At 38.0% G+C, this 23,982-nt stretch overlaps 1 protein-coding gene across 1 annotated transcript in view; it reads left to right on the top strand.

Annotated features, from left to right (window-relative positions):
- The first annotated feature begins 4,474 nt into the window (after positions 1–4,474).
- MTMR7 (myotubularin related protein 7) overlaps positions 4,475–23,982 on the top strand; it is a 44,350-nt gene continuing 24,842 nt past the window's right edge. The window contains exons 1-4 of the mRNA XM_050337602.1: positions 4,475–4,746; positions 17,770–17,892; positions 19,512–19,674; positions 23,293–23,450. Coding sequence (XP_050193559.1) covers positions 4,723–4,746; positions 17,770–17,892; positions 19,512–19,674; positions 23,293–23,450 — 468 coding nt within the window. The 5' untranslated portion in view covers positions 4,475–4,722. The remainder of the gene's footprint in view (positions 4,747–17,769; positions 17,893–19,511; positions 19,675–23,292; positions 23,451–23,982) is intronic.

The raw sequence follows: 23,982 nt of genomic DNA, 5'->3' as shown, positions 1-23,982 counted from the left end.
TAAATCTCTAAGCAGTATTGACACTACTTCAAGAGTTTAGGAGCTTTAAATCATCTTGTGGAAGAGTCTGTTTCTCTACTGGCTATATTGAAGAGCACTTCTTTCCTTTTTCCCCCCTACAATCCCTATTGTAATCAATGACCCTTTCCTGTAGGTGCTATGCTTTCCTTTAACTGCTGTGTGAGGTATACCAAGTATATCACAGCTGACCCCACATACACTGTACTCTCCAGCTGGTTGTGCCAACATGCTTAGTTATGAAAAATGCAGCATTTTCCGAGTAACTAATCTTGTTGAAATGCTCTTATTTAATCAACAGTTATCATTCTGCCAAAATCATGTCAGTTTCCTCAATTTGAGGAATCTTCATGTAAGTAATTGGACATATATCCTGAGTAATTCTAGATTTCTGTCTGGTTTATTTCTCTACTATGCATTTCAGGCCAGTTATTACAAATATGGGCAGATATCATGTATGATGTATCATATATCATGTATTATGTATGAGATATATGATATTAATATCACTTTGTTTAACTGCAGAATAGCATCAAAACCATTCCAGTTTCCAGAGGCTGGCTGATATTCCTTCCTGCAAAAAATTGTTTTTATAACAATGCAACAATGTTTTATAACAAGGCCAAATCAAACACTGCTTTGAGCAGTTCTTGAAGGAAATGTTGAAAGGTCAAGCCTAGTAAAGGCAAGTTAAACAATAAAGTGACAGCTGCTCCTTGCATCCTTTAGCTTGTCACATGCAGTTCCTACTAGATTAACTGGGGGTGAAGTTTGTGTGTCCAAGTGTATTTGCCACGAGAAAGTTGCATATCCCCTGAAAAAGTTCAAAAGTCATGAAACAAATATAAACAGACATACTGTTTCTGAATCCATTGTACTGATTATCCTGGGTGTCAACATGTTCCAAAAGAATTAATCTTTATCATTTGACATGTGGCATGAAAAACCCTGACAAAACGAAATAAGAAGAACAAATCTTATGAGGAGTGGATTAGCTGAGGGAGCTGGGGTTGTTTAGCTGGGAAGAAAGGGGACTCAGGGGGGCTCTTAATGCTCTCTCCAACTGCCTCAAGCTGAGCCAGAAGGGGTTTAGATTGGATTTAATGGTAACATTGCACTGTTAGGTTAATGGTTTTACTCAATTATCTCGGAGGTCTTTTCTGAACTTAAAGATTCTATAATTCTAAGAAATTATAGGGGGTGTTTTACCCTATGAAGGGGTTAAAACAGTAAAGCAGCACAGTAAAAATTGTGAAAGAAAAGAATTTTGAAACTACAAAGTAGTTACAAGTTACAATAATCTCTTTTGGCTAACTGGTGTAGATACATTATGTTCAAAAGTGTATTAATGTACTGTACTTTATGGTAAAAGATGATACCACTTCCCTTTTTTCTAATATAAAAAGTCTATTTTTCCATGGATTTTACTGGGTATCTCCATTAGAAGAAGACTAGGAAAAAAAAAAGTCAGTTGACTTTGATGTAGTTCTATTTGGTTTGTTTGTTGTTTTCAACAAATAATGTACAAAGACCTGTATGCTGGATTGCATGAGAAAGTGCTGTTGCGCACAAACCACTTTTTGCCAGCACTGGGTCTGGAAGCATTTCCTTGGTGTGATGCCAAGCAGGTTTTGTTTTTTTTTTTTGTCTATTCCTTATCCACAAACTCAGGGCTGCACTCGAACCAGTACTGTTTGACTTCAGCCCATGGTAACATGGTAACATGGCTGATCCCAGACTCCACGTCTTCATCCCATATACCAGATTCTGTCACCCTGGCTACAGCTGTCCCAGTACCAAAGCCTTTATACTGCCAATTTCCAGTTAATTTCTTCCCTATATGCTAGCAATTAATATATATCTAAAAATCTGTAGACTAAACTTTAAAATAAGCATTACTACGAGTATGTAATTTTTTGTTTAAGTTTGTATTATATTAAAATGCAGCCTACAAGAAAACACCTTTAAATAAGTAAAATGTAATTGAAAACCACAAATAAATCTATAAACTCTTCCAGATCTAACACGATGATCCAAATCCAGGTCAGGTAGCTAGTAACAGATGCAATATATCTGAGCATTCAGGTGACTCCATTGAATGTAGCAGAAATGTTTACATATTGTAAGTGAAATGTGTGTTTTCAGGTTTTACTGGATGAGGCTAAAAGCTGACTATTTCTTATGCATATAGAAAATAATTGTGCTGGTATCATTCTCATCCTCAGTAACTGGCCTTCTTCATGTGACATTAATAAAGAACTTTGTTGCCACTTGCAGCAGATAAGTCAAAACCTGTTTAGGTGCAGTAATTTAATTTTCCTGCCCCTACATCATAGTTGAGTCAGAGTAGTAGTCTATGGAGTATTATATTTTGTTGTTGCTCTCACTGTACTCCTACAGAGGATTTAATTCCCAGGATTGTTAAGGCAGCAGTCTCTATGACCCTGAAATGCAAATAAAAATGTAAGAGAATTTTTAGAAGATTGTGCTTACTGCAGCTTTCCATGACAATTGCAGCAGGCATAACTTTTATCTAAACCCGAGTTCTGTTTACAGCTGCACTTGCCCACCAATTATTTTACCAGCCCAAGGCAGGTCAAAAGCTCTGGCAGGATGTTGAGCAACTGATTGCTACATAAACACTCTTGTCTGAGAAATGGCTTAGTTTTGCAGCTATTGTTGAATGTGAAACAAAGTACGTTCTCACTTAGGTCTGAATTTTTTCTTGAGTTTAACAGTAGGACTTGAACTTGGCTGTGATGAACAAGACATACCAGAGAAAAAGTAAATATTAAAGGATAAATGTGCATTCTTCCAACTTTACTCACTGATGGTAGCAAATGCCAGAAGATGATGATGTATGCAATGAGTCACATCAGCCGTAACTATGAACAAATATTTCGTGTTGATTAATTCTTAATTGATTCTGATGCTTTCGCCAAAAATAGAAAATAAAATAAGCCGCTGATCAAGAGTCTTGTGAAGTCCACACTTTATGTCATTTATACACTTTATGGAGGCTATCCAATGAATTTTCAAATAGAAAGCGGTATTTCCAATTCTCCTTTCAGATCTGAGTGAACAGAGTGAAATGTGATGACTAAAAACTCCAAGAAGAGTTTTCATCCATATGATGGTGTCTCAGACTATGGTCATTCCAGCCACTCCTACTCAATAACAGTAGTCAAACTATGAGAGAAAGGAGGGCAGAAATGGGTCAAAATAGGGGAGAAGCAAGCAGAATGGTCACATCTGGAGGTGATTTATATTCCACTCATGATAGTACATGAGTTAGGTTAGTACTCTAACCTAAAAGTTGACATAAAAATCCCTCAAGTTTGTGGATAAGTAGTGGAGCAAAAAAAATGCTCATCTAGCTATTCCTTAGCAAGAAATCAGCAGGATTGGAGAAACACTGGCATGACTGGAGCCAGTGCATCTGTACCCACTATTCCCTTTCCATTGGGGTAAAATGCATTTATGCTTTTTGGTAACCCCACGTTTTTTTCAACCCATATTTTGTCTTTCACAAAATAAATTAAGCTTACTGTGTTCTCTGCAAGCAAGAGGATATGTGGGGAGCTTCTCCTGCTCTGGAGCAAAGCACTCTTGCTATGGCCTTTGTGGATTTCAGAGGTATCACATTTATTTCTATGCCTTGATGAGGCTAGTCCCTATTTGAGAAGAATTACTGGAATACATTGATCACTATAGACTACCTGGGCATTTTACAAGCCTATAAGGCTATGTTTTTTTCTGAAATAATATATTATAACACATCTAGTAATTTGTACATTGGCATAAACACTGAGAAATGTTATCTTTTTGCTTTGAATATGATAGCAATTCAGAGACAGCTAAAGGTATCTGTTCTTCATCTTTGCACGGGTTAACTGGGGAAACCATCTCTGTGGCATTTCTTTTTGCTCCAAGAGGAAACACGTCTCTTGCAATAGGTAAGGCAAAAGATGGGTAAAGGAATTTCTGGTGTAAGACTGAAATCTGTGCGTTGCAAAAAATCCTCCCTTGTGCAAATCTGAGGATGCAGCAAAGTTTTGAACTATAGAGAAACAGACACGCAGAGCTTGAGATAAACAAAATTCAGTGCTTCAGTTTCAGTAAGTGCAGCTTTTGTCTTTGAGATGCTGTACATGCCTGGGTCAGGGAACAAACAAAAATGGGGGGAAGCGATCTCAGACAGAGCTTCCTTTATGTTACCGATCTTATCTTCCCTGAAAGAAAGGACAAGAGCGATGTAACTCTAGATTAAAGACACCAAGCCATCCAGGTTGCGCCTTCGGGTGCCGCGGGGAGAGGCAGCGGCCGAGAGGCAGGAGGGTCCCCGCGGGGGATGCGGGGATGCCGAGGCCGGTCCAGGCGGGAGGCGCGGAGCATCCCAGCATCCCCGCCGCCGGGCAGCATGGCAGCTGCCGGGGAGGTGGAGCCAGCCGGTGACCTGCCAGCATCGCAGCACGGGCTCATCGTCTGGCAACAGTGAATCCTCCCTTCTCCCTTCCTACCTGCGCCGGAAAACGCGAGATCAAGATAAAATTAAAACACATCATTAAAAAAAAAAAAAAAAAAAGGTTTTTTTTTAACAGCGGGGCTGGCAGGAGAAAATCGTGCAGGAGGGGCCAGGTGCGCAGGGCCGCCTCTCCGCCGGCGGCGGGAGGTGCATGAGGAGCTCGGCCGGGCGCCGCCGCCATGGAGCACATCCGGATGCCCAAGGTGGGTCCCGCCGGGTGGTCCCGGCCGCAGCAGCATCCCTCCTGCCGCCCTCCGCTCCCGCGGAAAGGAGGCTTTTACCGCAGCCCCGAGGGCCGCAGGCTGGGCACAGCCTTCCTCCGCGGGCTTCCTTGCTCCTGCTGCGGGATGGTTTTCGGCCAGTTTTCCATGAAATCCGCCCCGAATGCCGAGAAGTGGGCGCATTGCTCCGCGGTGTGGGCCGGGGATTTGACGGGCATTTTCACTGCTTTTCATGCAGTGCCTCCTGTTAACGCTGGCACTGACCATGAGCTGTAGATACCCGAAATGAGAGCGGCGTTATCTGCTTTTCAGACGCCTTTAGTTTGCCCCAAGATTTCAGACACCGTGATGAATTTGTTTAGTGTTTGTGTTTATATGTTTGATGTTTGGCCAGCGTAATCAGTGTTTTTCTACAGCTTTCTAAACCCGAGGCCTGTATTTTTTAAGAAAATTGCCACCTTGATCTAAAAAAAAAGATACAGTTTTAAAAATATACAGTTTTGACACATAAAAAAATTAGATTAAAAGTAATAATAAAAAAGTGAACAAGAGCTATATGTTAATTTGAAATGGGGTGGGATATATTATCATATTTGTTTATTTATTTACTTATTTATTTATTTATGTATTTATTTATGTATTAAGCCAACCCCCTGAAATTTATTTGTATTTGATTTGGGCCCATTTATTTGTTGTCAGTATTTAACATGATGGCCTAAATTTGAGATTAGGGCCTTGTCCTTTCTTTATCTATATTTTAGGGCCTTTAGGTGTTAATCTGCAAATCTATTAAGAAGATAATCATTTATAACAACTGTTTTTCCTCACATCTCATTTCATGACCTATTGGCTGCCTTTTTGGAAAGGAAGAATCTCAGAATAGTAAGCATGTATCTACTGCAGGTGGGAAACAATCAGTGAAAGTTATTTGAACAGTTTTTTCTGACCATTTGCTGAAGAATGCTGAAAGCATGAATGAGGAAAATGTTGGAGACAAATAAGTGTAGAAAAATATCATAAAAGTAAATGGTTATATTTGCTGTGAATGGAAGATCCGGGCAAGTCCCTGTTGCAGACAATGGAACCTTATCTGTTTGCTTTTTTACAACCAGGTCCTTAAAATGTTACTCTGCATATGTAAAACCCATTTCAGTATCTGACAACTGTGAGAAGGGACTGTACTGATGCCTCTAGTCACTGAAAATCTTACTCAGTGTGAAGTGATTCTGCAGTCCTGGATCCAGGCAGTCCCTTGCATTATAGCTATGCTAGAAGTTATCTGATGTAATAAAGCAGAGCAGAAGGTATGATTTAAAGGTACAAGTGGTACAAAAATTCTTTAAAATTTCCTACATAAATGTAGAAAATCGACATGAGTCACTACTGAAATAATTAATCTCTCCAGTTACTCCTAAATATACTGACAAGTGCTACTTAGCAGAATTGATATCAGATTTTTTTCTCAAGAAAACCTCATCTTAAAATCAACCACTGGAACAATGTTGGTTTTTCTTTGGTTTTGTTTTTATTGAATTTGGTTTTGATAATTTGGAATTGAACATTAAATTTCAATGCCAGGAAGGTAAAAATAGGTAAGGGAAAACTATGTGACTCTATGGATATTCTCGCAGTATTATGTGTTGGTCTCTGGTGTCATATTTCCTGACTTCATCCAATTTTGTCCTGAGAGAAATCTGGTAAGCAAATACCCTACTCTGTAAAGGCATTAATCTCAGAATAAAGACACTTTTCTTGATTTGCAAACCCAGTCAAAAGGAAAATCAAGATAAATCCCATACTTAGTAAATAATAACTTTAATAATATCTGAAAACAAAATTCTTGCCCCAAGTAAAAGCTTTTTCTTCAAGGGCAGGTCTGTATTACATGATGCCCGTTAGCTCTCAGCAATTGTTTTAAGTGAAATATAACTGTAGTGTGTGATGGTTCATAAGTATTAAAATTATTAATCAATCATACACAAATACAACAGTAAATTAGTAAATCATAAATAAAACATACCTGACATTTAAAAAACAGAAGGTGATTCAATACCAGTTGGACCAGTAGTTCATTTAGGTCACTACTCTGTGTCTGACAGTGACAGAGGAGAGAGAACATTTAAACCTGGCCACATGCTGTACCTTCTCAACAATACAGTTGTATTAGGGTCCAACCCTTCCTAGTTCCATTAGTGTCCGTTTATGGACCTCTCTGTGTGGCTCCACTTGCCTGCATGGAAGCAATTTACAGAAGGTCTTGGCTTTACAAAAAAATTACTTTCTTATGTCCGTTAAAAGTTCTTAGTAGTTTCCTTCAGGACTCCTTCATTCTAGCTTCAGGAATTTGTTCACCTTATCCATGCCTTCACAGTGAATCTTGATCACAACCCACCAGATTCTGATAATTTCAGAGAAATGTCATCAATGACCCCAAAACCTTTTTCCTGTGTCAAAACTATCAATTATGAGTCCATGGTTCTGTAGATATGGTCTAGGTTGTTTTTCCTAAAGTAGGTATTCTCCTTTATGTCAATCTCTGTTGAAACCCCTGTGTCTCTTTTGCCCATACACTGTTTTGCAAGGCTTCTCTGTGGTGGGATTTCCTACTGCAAAAAGCCATTGTGGTTCTTTCCCAACCGACTATGTGTGTCCACCTCCTAACACAGTATCTTGTATACTGAACACTATTGTTCTCCATATGCACTATATTTTCACAAGTTAAATGCGATCCTATGTATGAGGGCTGTAATTGAAGTATATTTAAGAGTTGCAAACAGCCACTCATTGCTAAATAGAATTATATGTAACTCCAATAGCCTTTTAAAAATTAGTAAAAACAGTGACTGACATGAGTTTGAATGGAACAGCAAGATAGTTTAGGATAACTCTACAAAGCCAAAATGTGTCAAATTGCTCATAACAGTCATAAAAATGAATAAGCAATACTTCTGTGCAGATTAGAAGCACGTTTTATGACCATGTGTAGAGAGATATGTCTGGCCATGGACAGGATGACAGATATAGAGCTCTGTGTATATGTTTACTTCAGAGGGCTACTTTGTGCACTGCTGCTACTCAGTTACTTTATTTGCCACTCTTCATATAATTTGTCTTTGTATATTGGCAGCAGGCCTGCTGAATAGCCTTCATACAATAAAGCACAAATATCCCTTGTGTAACAGCTGTATTTAGTGTCTTCATTTAGCCCAGAAATTCTTTTGGCTCAGTATCTCTTTTTAAGAGAATATTTTGGATGACTTGCATGGCTCTAGTGCTTTCATTTTTGTGATGTTATGGTAAGGTATTTCCTTTAGATGATGCTTAAATTCGGGTAGAATTTAAGATATGCTACCATGTTAATGACAAGTCTTTCTAACAGATGTATTGATTTCCAAAAAAAAATTCCAGCATGTGTAAATGAGTTGTGTTTGCATTTGTTTTTAATCTATTTTCCTTTCCACAGCTTTTGCTTTTCATTCTGCAAGTTTTATAACACGTGTCTGTTTTTACAAAGTCTCTGTCAGGAGACTCATAAAATTTACATCCACTGTATAGTATATATGACAATGTAAATGACAAAATGTTTGTCTGGGTTTTTATTTAGGTTAATGGCAAAACTGAACCTAGTCTTTAGTCTCCAGCTACTTGTTCTGGGTTGCTGGATCTCCACCATTTATTTTTTTTTTTAAGCTAAGATGGCATATTCTACCACTGCCTGTGTTATTATAGTCATGTTCTCCATATTCAGGCTACAATTCCTTATGGAAAAGTTCGATTTTACTTCAGTGAGGTAGGAAGGTGGCAGCAATCCACAGGCAATATCAGGAACTGTGTGGGGATGTGGACTGGTTGTTTCTCCCACAGGCCAGCGAATGGAGTGCCACAGGAACTTCACTGTAGTCCTAGTGCTTGGCTCAACTTTAGTTTACTTTGCTACTTAGAAAAGGTGGAGGAGGTGAGGTTAGCATGGCCCTTGCCTTTTACTGATGTTTTGGGTCATCAGCAGACACATTAGTGCAACCTCTTTTAAGTGCCAAGTTGATTTTTTTGTTTTTCAAGTGTTGTGTAAAGGTGGTTTCTGTTCTTGCCTCTAAGTGTACAACTTAGAGCAGTGCACCTCACAGTTCAGCTGGTGTTTTCTGATTCCATAACTGTTTTGTCACTTTACATCATTGTTAAGAAATTTTTAACCTATTTTGGGGCCAGTGATGTTTAATGACTTCAAATAATCACTCTACTTGACTGCTTTAGTCAAGTGATGCTTTGAAACATCTACACTAGTTGCGGACAATTTTAACTCTGATTTTGTGTTAGGGATTTTTTTTTTCTGATAAATAAATCTTCCCAATTTAAAATGCAATTCAGTTTTCTTTGAGTTCTATTTATTCCATCTTTGTGCTTTGAAACGTTGAACACAAATGATAAATTTAATACAAATGAGCTTTGTAATATACTGTGCCAGAAAATGTTCTGTGGTTTGACATTCAAGACTGGAGGTGGATAAAATGAAAATAGGAACTGCAGAAAATATCTGCATGTTGTGGGATTGGACTTAAAATAACTGTTTGGGATTTTGTCCCTAAAATATTTGTTTTGAATTGGAGTCATCAAGATACCTGCTTATTAGTGTGAGTTTTGATTTGAACAAAATGTTGTAACAGCCATTATTCTCAGAATATTTAGATAGAAAATGGTCAAAAGATCATGCAGACTTTCATATTTTCAATAATGTGACCCTCAATGAAGAGGCAGCTGGATAGAATCATGAAACAAGCTCTAAAAAACATGGATAGCCACATACTTTAATTTGCTGTCTTGGTGTCCATGTCTAAACCAGTAACTCAAAAACTTATTGAGCTTGAAAAATGGTACTGAAAATCATTAAGACAGCATGTCTGCAGGGTACTCTTTGATTTTTGTTTATACATAGCAGGAGACTGGGGTTTCAGTGGAGGATTTGGAAAGTTTGGCTTTGGGGTGGTCAAGGATGGAATCTCTAAGCCTGATCTTAATGGACTCGAGTAGGTGGTACTTAATCCATCAGTGTCTGTAAACTAAAGGAATGATCTATTTGCAATAGAAAATTCACACTGACATTCCCTGCTGTGCAGGTGTACTCTGCTGAGAAAGACAGATCCCTACCATGAGAAAAATAAGTCCTACAAATCCATTTTTAATGCAAATCTTTCATGGCCTGCACAGCTGAAATGACCTCATACTGCTGTTCTCAGATAGGCTGCTGAACAGGGCATAGTTTTAAACATGCAACAGAAAAGCCTGTATCAAATACAGGGGTTTAAAGATACATTTCTTTTCAGTATCCCTTGGCTGCATGCAGAATTCTTTCCCCCCATATATTTTTTTATAACTAAGTCTAAACAAATTTGACAAGAGTAACAAGACTTACTGCCTTGAAGAAGCCCTTTTTTCCCTAAATTAAAGGTCTTTTGATTTTTAATAGAACACACAGAAAAGTTAGGAAATTCCTTAGAGTCTCTCTTCTCCTTTTCTTGATAAATGAGATCCAATATAGACTGAAAGGGAAAAATTATTTATGAGCTTTTGTTATGATATTGATACCATATTGTAATGCTGTATACTCTTTTAATAGTTTCCTGTTTACTGCATCCCTTATACAACTGCTTCTCAGGTGTACCTGATAATATGATGCTCACCTCGCACTTTTTACACATCTTAGCAGAAAATAGGGGTTTTTTAAGCCAAATTGTTAGGTAGTATGTTTACTATCTGGCTAACATTATGAGTGATTCCTTATTCTTTTTTTTCATCTCTTTTCCAGTATTCTCATTTCACTTTAGTCCTCTAGTAGATTAAACTTGCTTAGATTTTTCTCTGATATCTTCCCCCATCCTCAGCCTGCTTTGCCCCGAGAAAACTTCTTACAATGCAGAACTTAAAATGCCTGTACTTAAATTTAATGGTTTATGTATTTCTGGCTTGTTTTGATTCTTTTAACGTGTGCAAACATCTAACTCCATAGATTGATAGTGTAACATTATTTTACTGCACTTGGGAGTGCATCTCTTTTCAGAGATGGAAATACAAAAAAACCCACATGGATCAAGTACAGTTTTCATGATTCTTATGAAGTAGAATAGAAACCACATTAAAAGGCAGCGTCAATTGGCAATTCAGTTTTCCTTTATTCTTGTTCCAAGATTATGCAAAAGAATCATAGTATATTTTGTTTAACTAGTACAACACTACTATCTTTCTGTGGAAAAAAATTGTAATAGCATTTGGTCTTTTTTCACCCTCAGGAATTATACTAAACACAGGGATAGCTGGGGTCAACCAGGGTGAAAAAAGCTCAAATATTCCACTTGGCTTCAAATCATACCAGCTGTGCTCCTTTTTTCTCATTAGGCTCAGGCTTTTGGCTTTCACAAGCTCTTCCCTTAGCTTCTGTGTGCCTGCAGTGCTGAAGTCAGTCAGTCTCTTGTCACTAATTCCCAGGATTCAGTTTCTTCTTGCCTTTACTCACCTGTGTAACATCACAAGGTGAGTAGGGAAGGCAGCTGAAATCCCCAGTCAGTTTAGGAGCCCAAGGGGATGGACAAGAAAGAAGAAGCCTTTGTAGGGCTAAGTGTGTGCCAATAATCCAAACAGGGCCAAGCCTCATTCCTTGGCTTTGGGTCAACCTTTTCAGTAGCAGAGATTGTGACAATGGTCTTTCTTTACCCTTGAAGAATCACTGAAACTGCTTTGTACAGTCAAATTTCAAGGTACTTGATCAGCTTTTATCTGGAACTTGCTTTGACAAGTTGTTTTAGAACAATGAATTTTGACTGTCTGAACAACAGAAAAGCTCCTGAGAACATGGCCTGAGTGAGGACATTCCCTGCTTACCCTCAGTTGGCAGCTTACTTCTGGCTAGGAGTGGTTTTTGGCCTTTCTTCTTCGTTTGTGGTAAGGAATTAGAGGAATTAGTCATGGTTCCTCCTGAAGGAGTAGGGAGCATTTGGTGATATGTGGAAGCTGAGGTATTTTATTCTTGGCTGCTGGATAGGCTTTTCTGCTTGTGTTCTCCTTCCAGATGCTCAGTGTTAAATGGGTAGCTCAGTGATTACCATGGCAGAACTGGCTGTTCAAGGGTCTTCTACTTCAGGTTAGCTAATACTTTAGAATAAAACACATAGACTTAAAATCTACGTAGTGAGAATGAAACTCTTGGAGATGGTTTTTCCTAGTTTAAAATTTCATTTGCTTTGAAAATCCTACAACAGAGAGAGTTTTGTGTCAGATAGCATGTCCCTGCTGCACATGAATTTTGCTGTGTCAGGAGGCAAAGCGATGTGTAGAGGTGTGGGACTGAGTTTTCCTCCAGGTCTGGCCAATCTGCTCTATAGTTATACTTCTCTCTCCTTTCCCTGCTCAAGTCTGAGTCCACCATGAGAACTGATCCTACATTTATCTGAAAGAGCTTTCTAATGTGGAGTGGGGAACAGCCTGAAAAAGGAGCAGTAAATTCTGCATTGTTTTGCAATGCTGATGTGTTTGAAGACACTGAAACGTCTTAAAGAAGTGAGAACAAAGGTAGCGTATTCAAAACGCGTTTAAAAATAGACCATGCAGTCAGAGTTTATTCAAGAAGTAATCTATACTAAAAATGAAAACAGATTAGGGTAGATGAATATTTTTAGGAATAAGATTTTGGCTTGCTGACTCTTCACAACGCTTTCAGGGTCATATATTTGTCATTCTTCCTTAGGTGGGAGTCCCGTTGAAACTGGTGGGAGTTGTGCTTGAATGAAATTTTGACCCACGATTTTCCCTAATTTCTTGAATGACCTCTTGGCAACCTTGTTCATAAGTCATTTGTCATGTTTATTCTCTGAGTAAAAAGTGCCTTCCATCTGTTCTTAATCTGTGTTCCCTTTAACTTCTATTTTTGCCTCCTTATTTCTGTCATCTGTGTTGCATTGAAAATAAAGGTTCTGGCCAACTTTATTTATCCCCATGTAAGGGGTTGTAGTCATTAAAATAAATCTCCTGGCAGTCTATTCTTCAGGCCTAGACAACCACAGTCATCAGGGAAAAAAAATGATGGGGGCAAAAACTTGAAATAAATTATTGAAGTTTTACTTAGATGCCACTCTCTAGACTCCCTTGGCTAACACTTTCTTTCTTGGTCATTGAGGTCTTTGAGCTCTCAGTTTTACAGGCCATTTTTGCTCTGTTTTATTTACCTCATATTTTCTGATCTAGTCTCTCCTACCAGGTGTTTATTTTAGGCAAAGCACATGTTCATGGTCTGTATGCTTTTTCCTGACATGTGTCAGTATATACATGATCTTCTAGATTCTCCAATAAAGTCTATGGTAGTTTTGGTGAAAAAAACAGAGAAAAAATCCTAACTAATTACTGCATTGTCTCTTTCTGATATTAAATTTATATTTTGGCTATTAATGCTGATTTCTCAGCATGCTGTGACTTTTTAGATAGAAGAACTCATCTTCTTTCAAAGTGCTATTGCAATGTGTGTTCCTCTCTTTTGGAAATGAACATATTCCCCTTCCCTCTAGACCATTTAAAGACACTGTTTGACTTGGCTTTCTTTTCCTGATGGGGAGGGTGCAGAAGAAGAAAGCTCCTTCTCTGAATCCTTCTATCAGCAGAATAAAATCTAAGATTGAGGATAGCTCTATTTTACTTTTTTTTTTCTGCCCATGGGTGAAATAAACTGCTTTTTCAAAAAGTTTGAGTAACTGGAATCTAGGCAGAAGAAACACAGATAAAGCTCAGATGAAAAGCATCTAAATCCATGCTGGAGATTATGCAGAGAATTTTCAGAACAAGCTCATGGGAGCTTAGAGATCATTACTGCTCCTGAAGGCATGTAATGCCACTTACTCACCATAAATCAGAACTGTGGATTTGAATCCAGGTAGGGTTTAGACTTTAGGAGTTCCCTTTCTCTTTAGAAATGGTGTTAGACATGATAAAGTGGTTCATGAAGCAAGTTATTAGTAAACCTGCTTTATTTTCCTCGTACTACAATCACAGATTGAAACATTGCACTTGAGAGGTAGGCAAGGTTAATCAACTCATAAAGCTAATTTTTATTGAGTCAAATTTCAGAGCTCTCACTAATTTTAACTGAGTCTTACTTTATTCTTTGGGGTCAGCAGAAATAAGGGCTACTTAAAAGTTCAGTAGTGCATCATTTCTCACAATACTTTTTCCTTGTTGAACCTGGTAGGAAAGTTGATTCTGAGTTGTGCTTGTCCACACTGATGTACTGAAAAACTAAGAAGCTCTTGTAAGAATGCAGAAAATGTATGATGTTTTGGGTGCTGTGCTGTGTCACAAAAAATTGTCAGGATAAAAATTTTTATATTTTCAATAAATAGAAATTGCCTAACCACAACAAATAAAGATAGGCAATTGGACCAAATATGTGTGTATTTCACTAGAAATGTTAAAAATCTAGAAAAAGTTCTGAAACTAAAGTATTCATTTAGACATGAATGCAAGAGAGAATGTTGATGTAATAGGCATGTTAGAAACTTAATGGAAGAAAAATAATCAATGTGGCAAGCACATTGGTGACAAATTACATGGGAAATACAGGTAAAGGGCAGATTTCTTTTGTCTTGAAGTAAACAGAGTCAAATTTCATGGGTTAACTACACCACAAAAGCCAAGAGTCCCTACAGATTGAAATTACAAGATTAAATGGGAAAACTAGAACTGTAGCACCACAGGACTGCAGTCCGATATTAGGACTATAGTACCAACTGTCCTACCTAAATAGTGGCATTGCCCAGGAAAAACCTAATCAAGATCAAACAGGGCATGAAGACAAGAAATACAATAGCAGTGGAAGACAAAATTTACCAGTTAAGATTGGGTAAATGGGCTGGGGGCTGTGATTCTGCATAATATTTTCAGGGGTTTAAATGGTTGCTTATACAAAAACTATTTGTTTATCCTGCAGAAAAAAAAGTAATTCTAAATAATTCTAAGACTTGGTCTTAGATAGTGGCAGAAAGGTCTGTTTCAAAATACAGTTAGAATATCTGTGTGACAGCAGGTTAGATGCATTTAGATGCAGTGTTCTTGAAACAGGAAAAAAAAAGGGGGGAAAAATCTCCCATGGCAATGTTCAACTTTAAAGAGAAAACTACATAAAGATGTGAAAACTGTTTAAAAGGAAAGAGAGCCAAAATTTAAAATGTTTATAGGAGGCCTGAAGATTGTTTAAATATGGGAGCTCACTGTAAGTCAGCTTCCAGGGAAAGGTTTTAAAAGACCAAAAAAAAAAAAAAAGGGTTTGCATAGCTAAACAGCAGGGTGAAAGAGTAGGAGGATGTCTCTTATTAAAAGGACTTCTTTTATTGGAAGTAAAAGGGCTCTCTTCAAGTTAAATTTCTGCCTAAATGAGGAAAATAAAGCATAAACAAGTTATATATATAAATAAAAGAAAGGCCAAGAGAGATTTTGAAGAACAACTTGGCAAAAAATGCTAGTTAAGTAATTTTCAGTCTCTCTTTAAGTAGGTAAAATCCTGCCATAAAATCTACAGGATTAGTAAATTATCAACGTAGAGAAGGTGTTTGGAGACATACATTCTGACATATTTCTCTCTCGAGAACATATCAGAAGATTTGTCAGTGATAAAAGTGTTATAAGAGGAGATTTCAAAAAAATTGGCAACAACGAACAGTAAAAAATTACCAGGGTGATATGGTATCCCTGCAAATAAAAAGAACTAAAGTACTAAACTGTCATACCAGTAGTGAAAGTGTAAGGCTTAAAGGTTTCCCACTCTGAAAAAAAATGGAGGTGGTAAATATGACAAGTAATGTGAGAGATTGGTAGGACCTGCAATGCTCTCTTAAGCCCCGTTTTAAATCATTAAATTAATGGGTATGTATGATTACAAAAAAGGGGAGAAGAAACATAGCTTTCACAGAGGAACCCAGAATCTCTACAATTTCTTTGAAAATGTGACTGGACATATGGATGAGGATGATCCATTTTGTAGAAGCTAGTTGGTCTTCCAGAACTCTTTTGAGCATGTTCTTCATCAAAGGGTCTTGAAGAAACTTAAGTATCATAGGATGAGACATTCAGGTCTCTCAGGAATAACTAACTACAAAATGAGAAAAAAATAGTAGAGGATATTGTTCATTTTTGCAATGGAGGGAGTTTGTCCATGGTTGTAAATGCTTGTCTCTTATATTTTTCCCTCAACTGCTGGAACTGTCCACTCTTAAGAGACAAACTGCAGGGAGAGGTGAATCTCTGATCTCACCTGGTGCACCCACTGCAATTGCTTTAATGAAATCAGACTTACTATGCAGCTCTTATTGCAACTGTTCCTGTTTATTCATATCCAACCTTTATTTTATTTGTAGCTCTGCATTAAAAAAAGTCCCACAACTAAAGAGAAGCTTTGATGTTTAACATTGTTCATGCATGGGGCTCAGACTGATGAGTGGGGAGAGGTTGTGACTGGGAGGCCTAGAAATTCATCCCTCAGCACTGCCCAGCTCTGTGGATGCCTCCTTTGCTTTGTATCTCATGGCCCAAACTGCCTCAGTTTGTAGGCTGGAGTGATGAATGCCTTATGCAAGTTCAGTGCATGAACAGCAGAGTCCTCATTGGCTGGACTGCAGCGTAGGGACCTTTTTTCATTCAGACAAAACTAATTTTTATTGTTGTTTTTTGTGTTCCTTTTAGAAGGGCCCTGCTTGCGTTTTTCTATCATCCCTCCTCTTTTGCTTACTGCTGAATGCTTGCTGGGTTAATACTGTATTTCTTCAATTCCTCCTCAACACAATATGTGACCTCTGAAGTAGATGGTCCTGGGAAAAGACTCCATCCATGCTTTCTAGCTCTTTTCTTTTTGTTTAAAGAGGATTATAATTGGTCTTGAGGGAGAAGACTTGGTTTTAATAATTGTTTGATTTTAGGCATTTTGCTACCAAACATGCTTATTTTGATTTTAAAGGTTATGTTATTCCTATTTTTAAAATAGTGCAATGCATTTGGAATACTCGTTGCAAACACATAATTCTCATATGCTGGCATTATTCTGTTATTTTATGAAAAAATAATTTTAGTTTTTAAATTGTTGTAGCAGGAAACCCATCAAACCCATGGTTGCAAATTGTTAACTGTTCTAGGCAGGTTTTATCCCTTTAAATATCCACTTTGTTGATTTTTTAATTGTTCTGATTTCTCAGTCAGAAATCATAGAATGTTGTGTCTTCCAAGGGACCTTAAAGATCATCTAATTCCAACGCCTGACAGATGCCTATAACAATTGCTATATACAAAATATTAATGGTGTACAAGCCACAGGCTAGAGACCTAAGAGTTGATAATGTGTTATGGACTCACCTGCTGTCAGGAGTGTAGCAAACACACCCATTTTGTACCCAAGGTGGGAGAGCAGTGGAAGTGACGTCCTTGATTCCCATTGAAAAGTGGCTGAAGGTAAAAACTTCCTGTGTGACCTCTACTGTCAGACCTAACAGGAGTGTAGGGACAAACACTGAACAGAGATTTGCCTGGGAGCCTGAGTGAGACCTGCTGAAGAAAGACACTCTACCACTGTTATTTTTTTAAATTTTAGCCTTCTGTGTATCACTGGTAATTCTGGAACGGCTTGAGTGGAAAACATGGGGCTAGAGTTTAGCTGAAGGCCAGGCCCTGCCTTGCTATCCCAGGGTTTTGGTAGGGTGAGATCACAAAGACAGGATCAAATGAGAAATTGTGTTTGGATATCTTTGCCAACAAGTTGTTGGTACAGAAGTACCACAAGAGAAGGAAAAATGAAAATTAAGGTGCATCTGGAAACAGATCACATAATATAATCACATTTTCTCATATAGTTATACTTTTTTATATTTCATATTGTACAGAAAAGAACTTAATTTGTTTGTAATGGACAAAATGTGGACATGGAGCTCTCACTATGGCAGACTGTCATAGCCTAATTATTTTTTTTTCCTCTGTTATTTCTTTATATAGGTGGAAAATGTTCGGTTACTTGATCGTTTATCTTCAAGGAAAGCTGTTCTGGGAACCTTGTATTTAACAGCTACCCATGTCATATTTGTGGAGAATGGTTCTGAAACCCGTAAAGAAACCTGGGTATGAATTTTTGTCTCTTCAGTTAGTTTTAAGTGCGTGGCGCTTTATTGATGGCAATTTGAAAATTACTTGCAAAGCAGTTTAGACAACAGTAAATGAGTTCATATCGATGCTTTTGTAACTTCAGGGCATGTGAAGTTCCATCCTAGTAAATTCTGAAAATTTTCAATGGATTCTGGATATTGCAATACAGTAAGAGGAGTAGAAGGGCCTTCTCTGTACAAATACCAGATGTATTTGAATGAGGAACAACTGCTGTAAACTCCAACACTGCTCCTATCATCCAGGAAGAACTGAGGAGAAATGCCTTGAATATGAACTACTACCTTGGCTCTGTCAACTCTTGCCTCTCTCACTGACTGCTTGTGCTGAATCAGTGATTTTGTTGTTTTAATATTGTAATTTTTTTAAATAATATAATATTTTGAATTAACTGTTTTGACAGATTGGTATGTTGCATGTTGTCAATGTTTAACCCCAAGCCATTGACCAAGCCCCACGCAGCCACTCGTTCACTTCCCCACCAGCGGGACTGGGGAGAGAACTGGAAGGGTAAAAGCTATAAAACTTGTGGGTTGAGATAAAGACAGTTTAGTAGATAAAGCAAAAGCCTCACACACAAGCAAAGCAAAACAAGGAATTCATTCACTGCTTGCCATGGGCAGGCAGGTGTTCAGCCATTCCCAGGAGAGCAGGGCCCCATCACACGTAAGCGTTACTTGGGAAGATAAATGCCACCACTCCAATCAACCCCCTTCCTCCTTCTTCCCCCCACTTTATATGCATGAGTGTGATGTCATATGGTATGGAATATCCCTTTGGTCAGTTGGGGTCAGCTGTCCTGGCTGTGTCCACTCCTGGCTTTGCATGTATCTTCAGCCTTCTTGCCAGCATTGCAGTAGGAGAAGCAGAAAAGACCTTGGCTCCATGGAAGCAATAACAAAAATATCTCTATATTAGCAACCCTATGTTCAGCACAATTCCAAAGCACAGCCCCATATCAGCCACTGTGAAAGAAATTAACTCTACCCCAGCCAAACCCAGCACACATGTATATATAGGTACAAATATTGCTCCAGTGTCATACCATTTGAGAGTCTTTCATGTAGCTTAATTATGCATCCTATGTCCAATGTTGTACTAATTAAATCCATCCTCTTCTGGTCTCCCTATTCCTCACCTGATTTTTATTGTAGTGTTTCATCTCATCTGATGTAGTATTTAAAATTATATCATCATTACCATCCTACCCATGAGAAGGCCCAATATTTTAGCTGGTGCTGGTTCATCTTTTCACTGTGCAAATAGATGAGAAGTGCTCTTTCTCTGACAGCCACTAGCTTACACTAAAGCAAGCAAACTAAAAGCTTTGGATAACATGAGCAGGCTGTTGTTTGAGTAGCTGAAGCACTTCAGAAGCACTCTTTGTCTGCCGGTGATGTATCAAGCACTGCTTGAGCCTGAAGGTGGAGATTGAAACCAAACTACAAGAGGAGAAGTGTAGGGGGTTTTGTGAAACAGTAGTGGAAGCCACTGTGCCTGCCCTGGCACATAATTTTAAATAATTATTTTTCTTCCTAAAGATTTGATTGGTGTAACAATTTTCAATTCCCTTACAGGTTCTCCACAGCCAAATTTCCTCTATTGAGAAGCAGGCCACCACTGCCACTGGTTGCCCATTGCTGATCCGCTGCAAGAACTTCCAGGTCATCCAGCTGGTCATCCCTCAGGAACGAGACTGCCATGATGTTTACATATCTCTGATACGTCTGGCACGGCCAGGTATGGGAAGGACACAGCACAAAAAGTAATCTGCATCCTGAAGAGGGAGAATATAATGGAAGAAATGTATCTGTGTGTCTTTGTCCTTTGCAGGTTAAGAAAAAACTTTCATTAGCGGTGTGTTATGAAAGAAATACTTTTGGAGCACTTATGGAGCAATGAAGAAAGCACATTATAAGAAATAGTTTGTTCCATAAAATATGACATGAACCTTGTTTAAAATAATACTCTATGGGCCATAAATTATATTATAATGCTGTTTTACATGCAGCTGTTGTTTACTGGCTGCTTTGTGTAAGTGTGAATTTAGGAAAATACTTTAAATCCAGGGAACTTTTGTGTCCCTTCTGTGACAAAACCCTTACAATATATTTACTGGTCTTGTCAGGATTTGAATTTTGACTTTCTGTACTGCGCATAAATTTCTTAAAATCAGTGAAAGGTTTTGCAGCAAGTAGTTGGTTTATTCCAGCGGACTGCCCATGTTTTTGTCTATTATTAACTACATTTTGAATGTGCCGTGTTTGAATTTCTGAATTCAGTTTAGGATACTTTTGAAACCTTTCCTCTTTTCAGTGAAAATCCAAATGTTGCATCAAAGTCCAACATCTGATCGCCTACATTATAGCTCCTCTCTGCATTACACTCTTCCAAGTACCAGCTGACAAGGGCTTGCTTATTTTTAAAATTTAAACTGTAGAAATACAACACCAACTTTTGTCCCTTACTACTATTTTAATAGGATGTGAAGAAATTGTCTACCATACTCTGTACAAAGCTGATAACACTGGCTTAATTTTTATCTTGCTAGGAGAACACCAATTTCATCTACTGTATAGAGAGGGAAAAACTGCACAGTCACCCAATGCAGCTACTGAACTATAAAGTACTTTCTATAATTAGGGTAGTAGGAGTAGTAGTAGTAATATACAACTGTAGCAGAAGTAACTTGGTATGTTAGATGATGCTGGATGAAAGTAATCAGAAAAATTTTGAGGCAGATCCAGTCAGTGGTTGTGCTGATATAAGTCTAGATTCATTCCACGGACCTCAGCTTGCAAGCACGTGTTCATGCATGCTGGAAGGAATGCAGTTCTGGAATGCTCTTTCCCTGGAGGCTGGAGGAGCTGTGCATGCTTCTATGCACCAGAACAGGCAGACAGAAGGGGAGCTATGGACCCTGAATACAAGTTCAGTGTCAGACTGCAATGGACAAGAAGGTTTGAGTAAAGAAGATGGAAAAACAGCATTGTAGAATTAGCTCTTTGAATAGTTCAGCTGCACAGTAGTTTTCCTTCTCCAACAAACCATCCAGTCTTGATGTGAGGAAGGATAAAATTCTGCTTGCTTACTTAAAATTAGAAGGCTCTGATTACAAGCTGAGCCATATGTACCCTGACAGTTCTCTGCTGTGTTGTTTTGTCTGGGCATGAAGCTGTACTTTCTTTAGGTAATACAGTTACTCAGCATTAGAAGGTACCCTTTACTCCATGAGGAGAAAATGGGACTCAGGCTCTACTTTTCATTCATGAAGCCACAGTGAAGCCTGAGTGAAGCACATGTTGTGTATTGGCTTAACATGCTCTGTGCTATCTGATGTCCTAGTTATGTTAAAGGTGAATTTTATGCTAGAATTTTATTTTTACTAGAATTTTACTAAGATCAATCTGTCAGCTGAATTTGGCCTTTTTGCTTAATTAAGCCATTTTTTGAAACAAGCTGACTGTAAAGAGTTATTACATGCTTATGGCAAAATAACTGTGAAAGATTAGGAAAGGTCCTATAAGTACTGGCCAAGGGGTGGTGACCGAGCTTTAAGGCACTGCTACTAATACTTGAAAATTTTTGATACCACCTATAGATACCATCATGTAATGATACTTTTAACATTGAGGCAGACTTCAGTCATAAGTAACCTGGATATATTTTAATAGGTGAATTTTTAAAAGGGTCCCATGTGCCTGTGAACAGGTCCATTGGGAAAAAAATCCAGATGCTTCTGACAGCGAAGCAGTGAAAACAAGAGCTCAGATTGCTACCAAAAGCACTTTATTAAAAAGAGCTCAGATTGGATTTATGGATTATGCTAAAACTTTGTGTTGCTAGATGAGAAATAAACCTGACTGTCTTCCTCATCTGTGCCATGACAAGGTTGAAATTAGAGAATACAGAAAGAGTTTAAATTGTTGGACAATTTGGAAATCATTCTTTTCTTTTTCCCTGCTCAAGACTTTGTTCACTTTCTGTACAGTCCTGACAGACTTAACATGAAGTTTTCTTTCCTTATGTTCATACTTTTGTATATGTGTGTATAGAACAAATTAAATGAAATTTAAAAAGGCGAAATGGAATTTAAAATAAGCCTTTAGAAGACATAATCAAAATACAAGTAAAGACTTTCTATAGAGAAAGGTGGGAACCTTGTTATTATTAATATGGGGGTTATTATTTTTATACCTCTCTATTCTGTACAGTACAGAACACTGTAGTGTTCTAAGACTCTGCTTATTAGCTATATATTATTAGAAAAGAAAGTGTAGTATTTAAGTTTACTGATCTCCCTAAAATGATATTGTAGAGGAGGTGTATCAGTGGAGAACTGTGAAATCACAGAGGACTCAGCTTGTGATCATTTTACCTCAGTTCTAAAGATAAAAGCCTATTGGTCAGAAAGCTTTAAGGAACTCAGAGCAACGGAATGAAACACACTCTTGTGACAGAATATCTTAAATATCAATGAAAACGTGAATTTCAAATTGTATGCTGAACAGTTACTCATGTCAGTAACAGTTGGCATTAAATGGCAATGGTGTCTGGCTGCCACTGGTCACCAGGATTAAGACACTAATTAGCATAAATACAGATATATTCCTCAAAAAAGTAAAAAACTTAAGCACCATCAAACTTTCCTATATGGTCCTTGATCGACAGGGACGGGTGGCATAGCTACCTAAACAATTTCATGGTCATGATAAAATGATCGACACAGCATATGCTTTTTTTATGCTATTACGTCACCTGTGTCTTGAATGCCTTTGGTAAGAATTCAGGGACAGAATTTTGCACTCCACAAAAACAGATTTCATTGAATCTGTTGGAAACCTTCCTAATTAGGGACAAAGACTACTGAGTTAGTTCATTTTGGTAAGATTGTGCTGCATAGTCCACTATTCACATCTTTTGTCTTTGCCACGGGACAGATGTTACGTTAATAAAGGGACTTCTGAACTAGTGGACAGTAAATTCTTTTGCAGAACAAGTGCTTACTCTGGCACTGACTGCAGTTTTCTTTGGATGAAAGCATATCGCTGGCATTTTGTCTTTGTGCTGGGAGACACCTTTACAATTCTTCTGAAGTTTAGCAGAACAGTATATTTGTAGTAGCACTTCTATTTCAACATATACAAATATCAAAAGAGCACAGTACTTTCAAAGTTTACTTGACAGTAGATATAAACCAGGACATGTGCTTTTGTAAAGCAAAGCACACTGGTTTAAAAGAAACTGCATCAAAGCCAACACCAAGTTCTGGTTTTGAAGTGTGATTTCAGGATGAGAAATCTGAAACGGTTTACTGAAATGGTTTTTGTTTGTTTGCTTTTTTTTTTTTTTTCCCAGTGAAGTATGAAGAGCTGTATTGCTTCTCATTCAATCCAAAATTAGATAAAGAAGAACGAGAACAAGGCTGGAAGCTTGTGGACCTCAATCTAGAATATAATCGGATGGGTGTTCCAAACAACTATTGGCAGATTTGTGACGTAAACAGAGACTACGGAGTGAGTTGTGATTTTTCTATTACAGAGGCTCTTTGTAAAACGAATCAGCAGCCTGACTGTGGACTACCATGGTACTTAGTTGCAGGATCCCTTTGTGCTGAGTTCTGTACATACATGTCGCAAGGTGCAGTTCCTCCACATTTTCACATAAAATGGCACATAGCCAGTGAGAAAAACAGGTGTGGAAATGAAGCACAGAAAACAGTGTTTTAAATGTTAGAGTTCGGCTGCCTGGAAAGAAGTTTAAATCATACCTAATGTTATGTGTCTGAACAAGATTTTTCCTGACATGTAGGGCTATATAAAATTACTACACAGTCATTTTATGAAAAAAAAATTGCTCAAAATAGTGAACTTAGCAATATTTTTTCCTCACTGGCTATTCCCACACTCCTTTTGAAACCTCTGTCATTGAGTGTTAGTGTTTTCACAGTCATCTGGGAGGTCATATATCTTCCTAGCTGCCTGCTGTCCTGCCTCATTCAGTCTTGTACAACTGAAGACCCTAGAATGTTAATTAATTGTGAGACAT

Source organism: Myiozetetes cayanensis, unplaced genomic scaffold, assembly GCF_022539395.1.
Source record: "Myiozetetes cayanensis isolate MyiCay16 unplaced genomic scaffold, myiCay2020 scf7, whole genome shotgun sequence".
Classification (NCBI taxonomy): Eukaryota; Metazoa; Chordata; class Aves; order Passeriformes; family Tyrannidae; genus Myiozetetes; species Myiozetetes cayanensis.
This window is presented reverse-complemented; position numbering and strand designations above follow the sequence as displayed.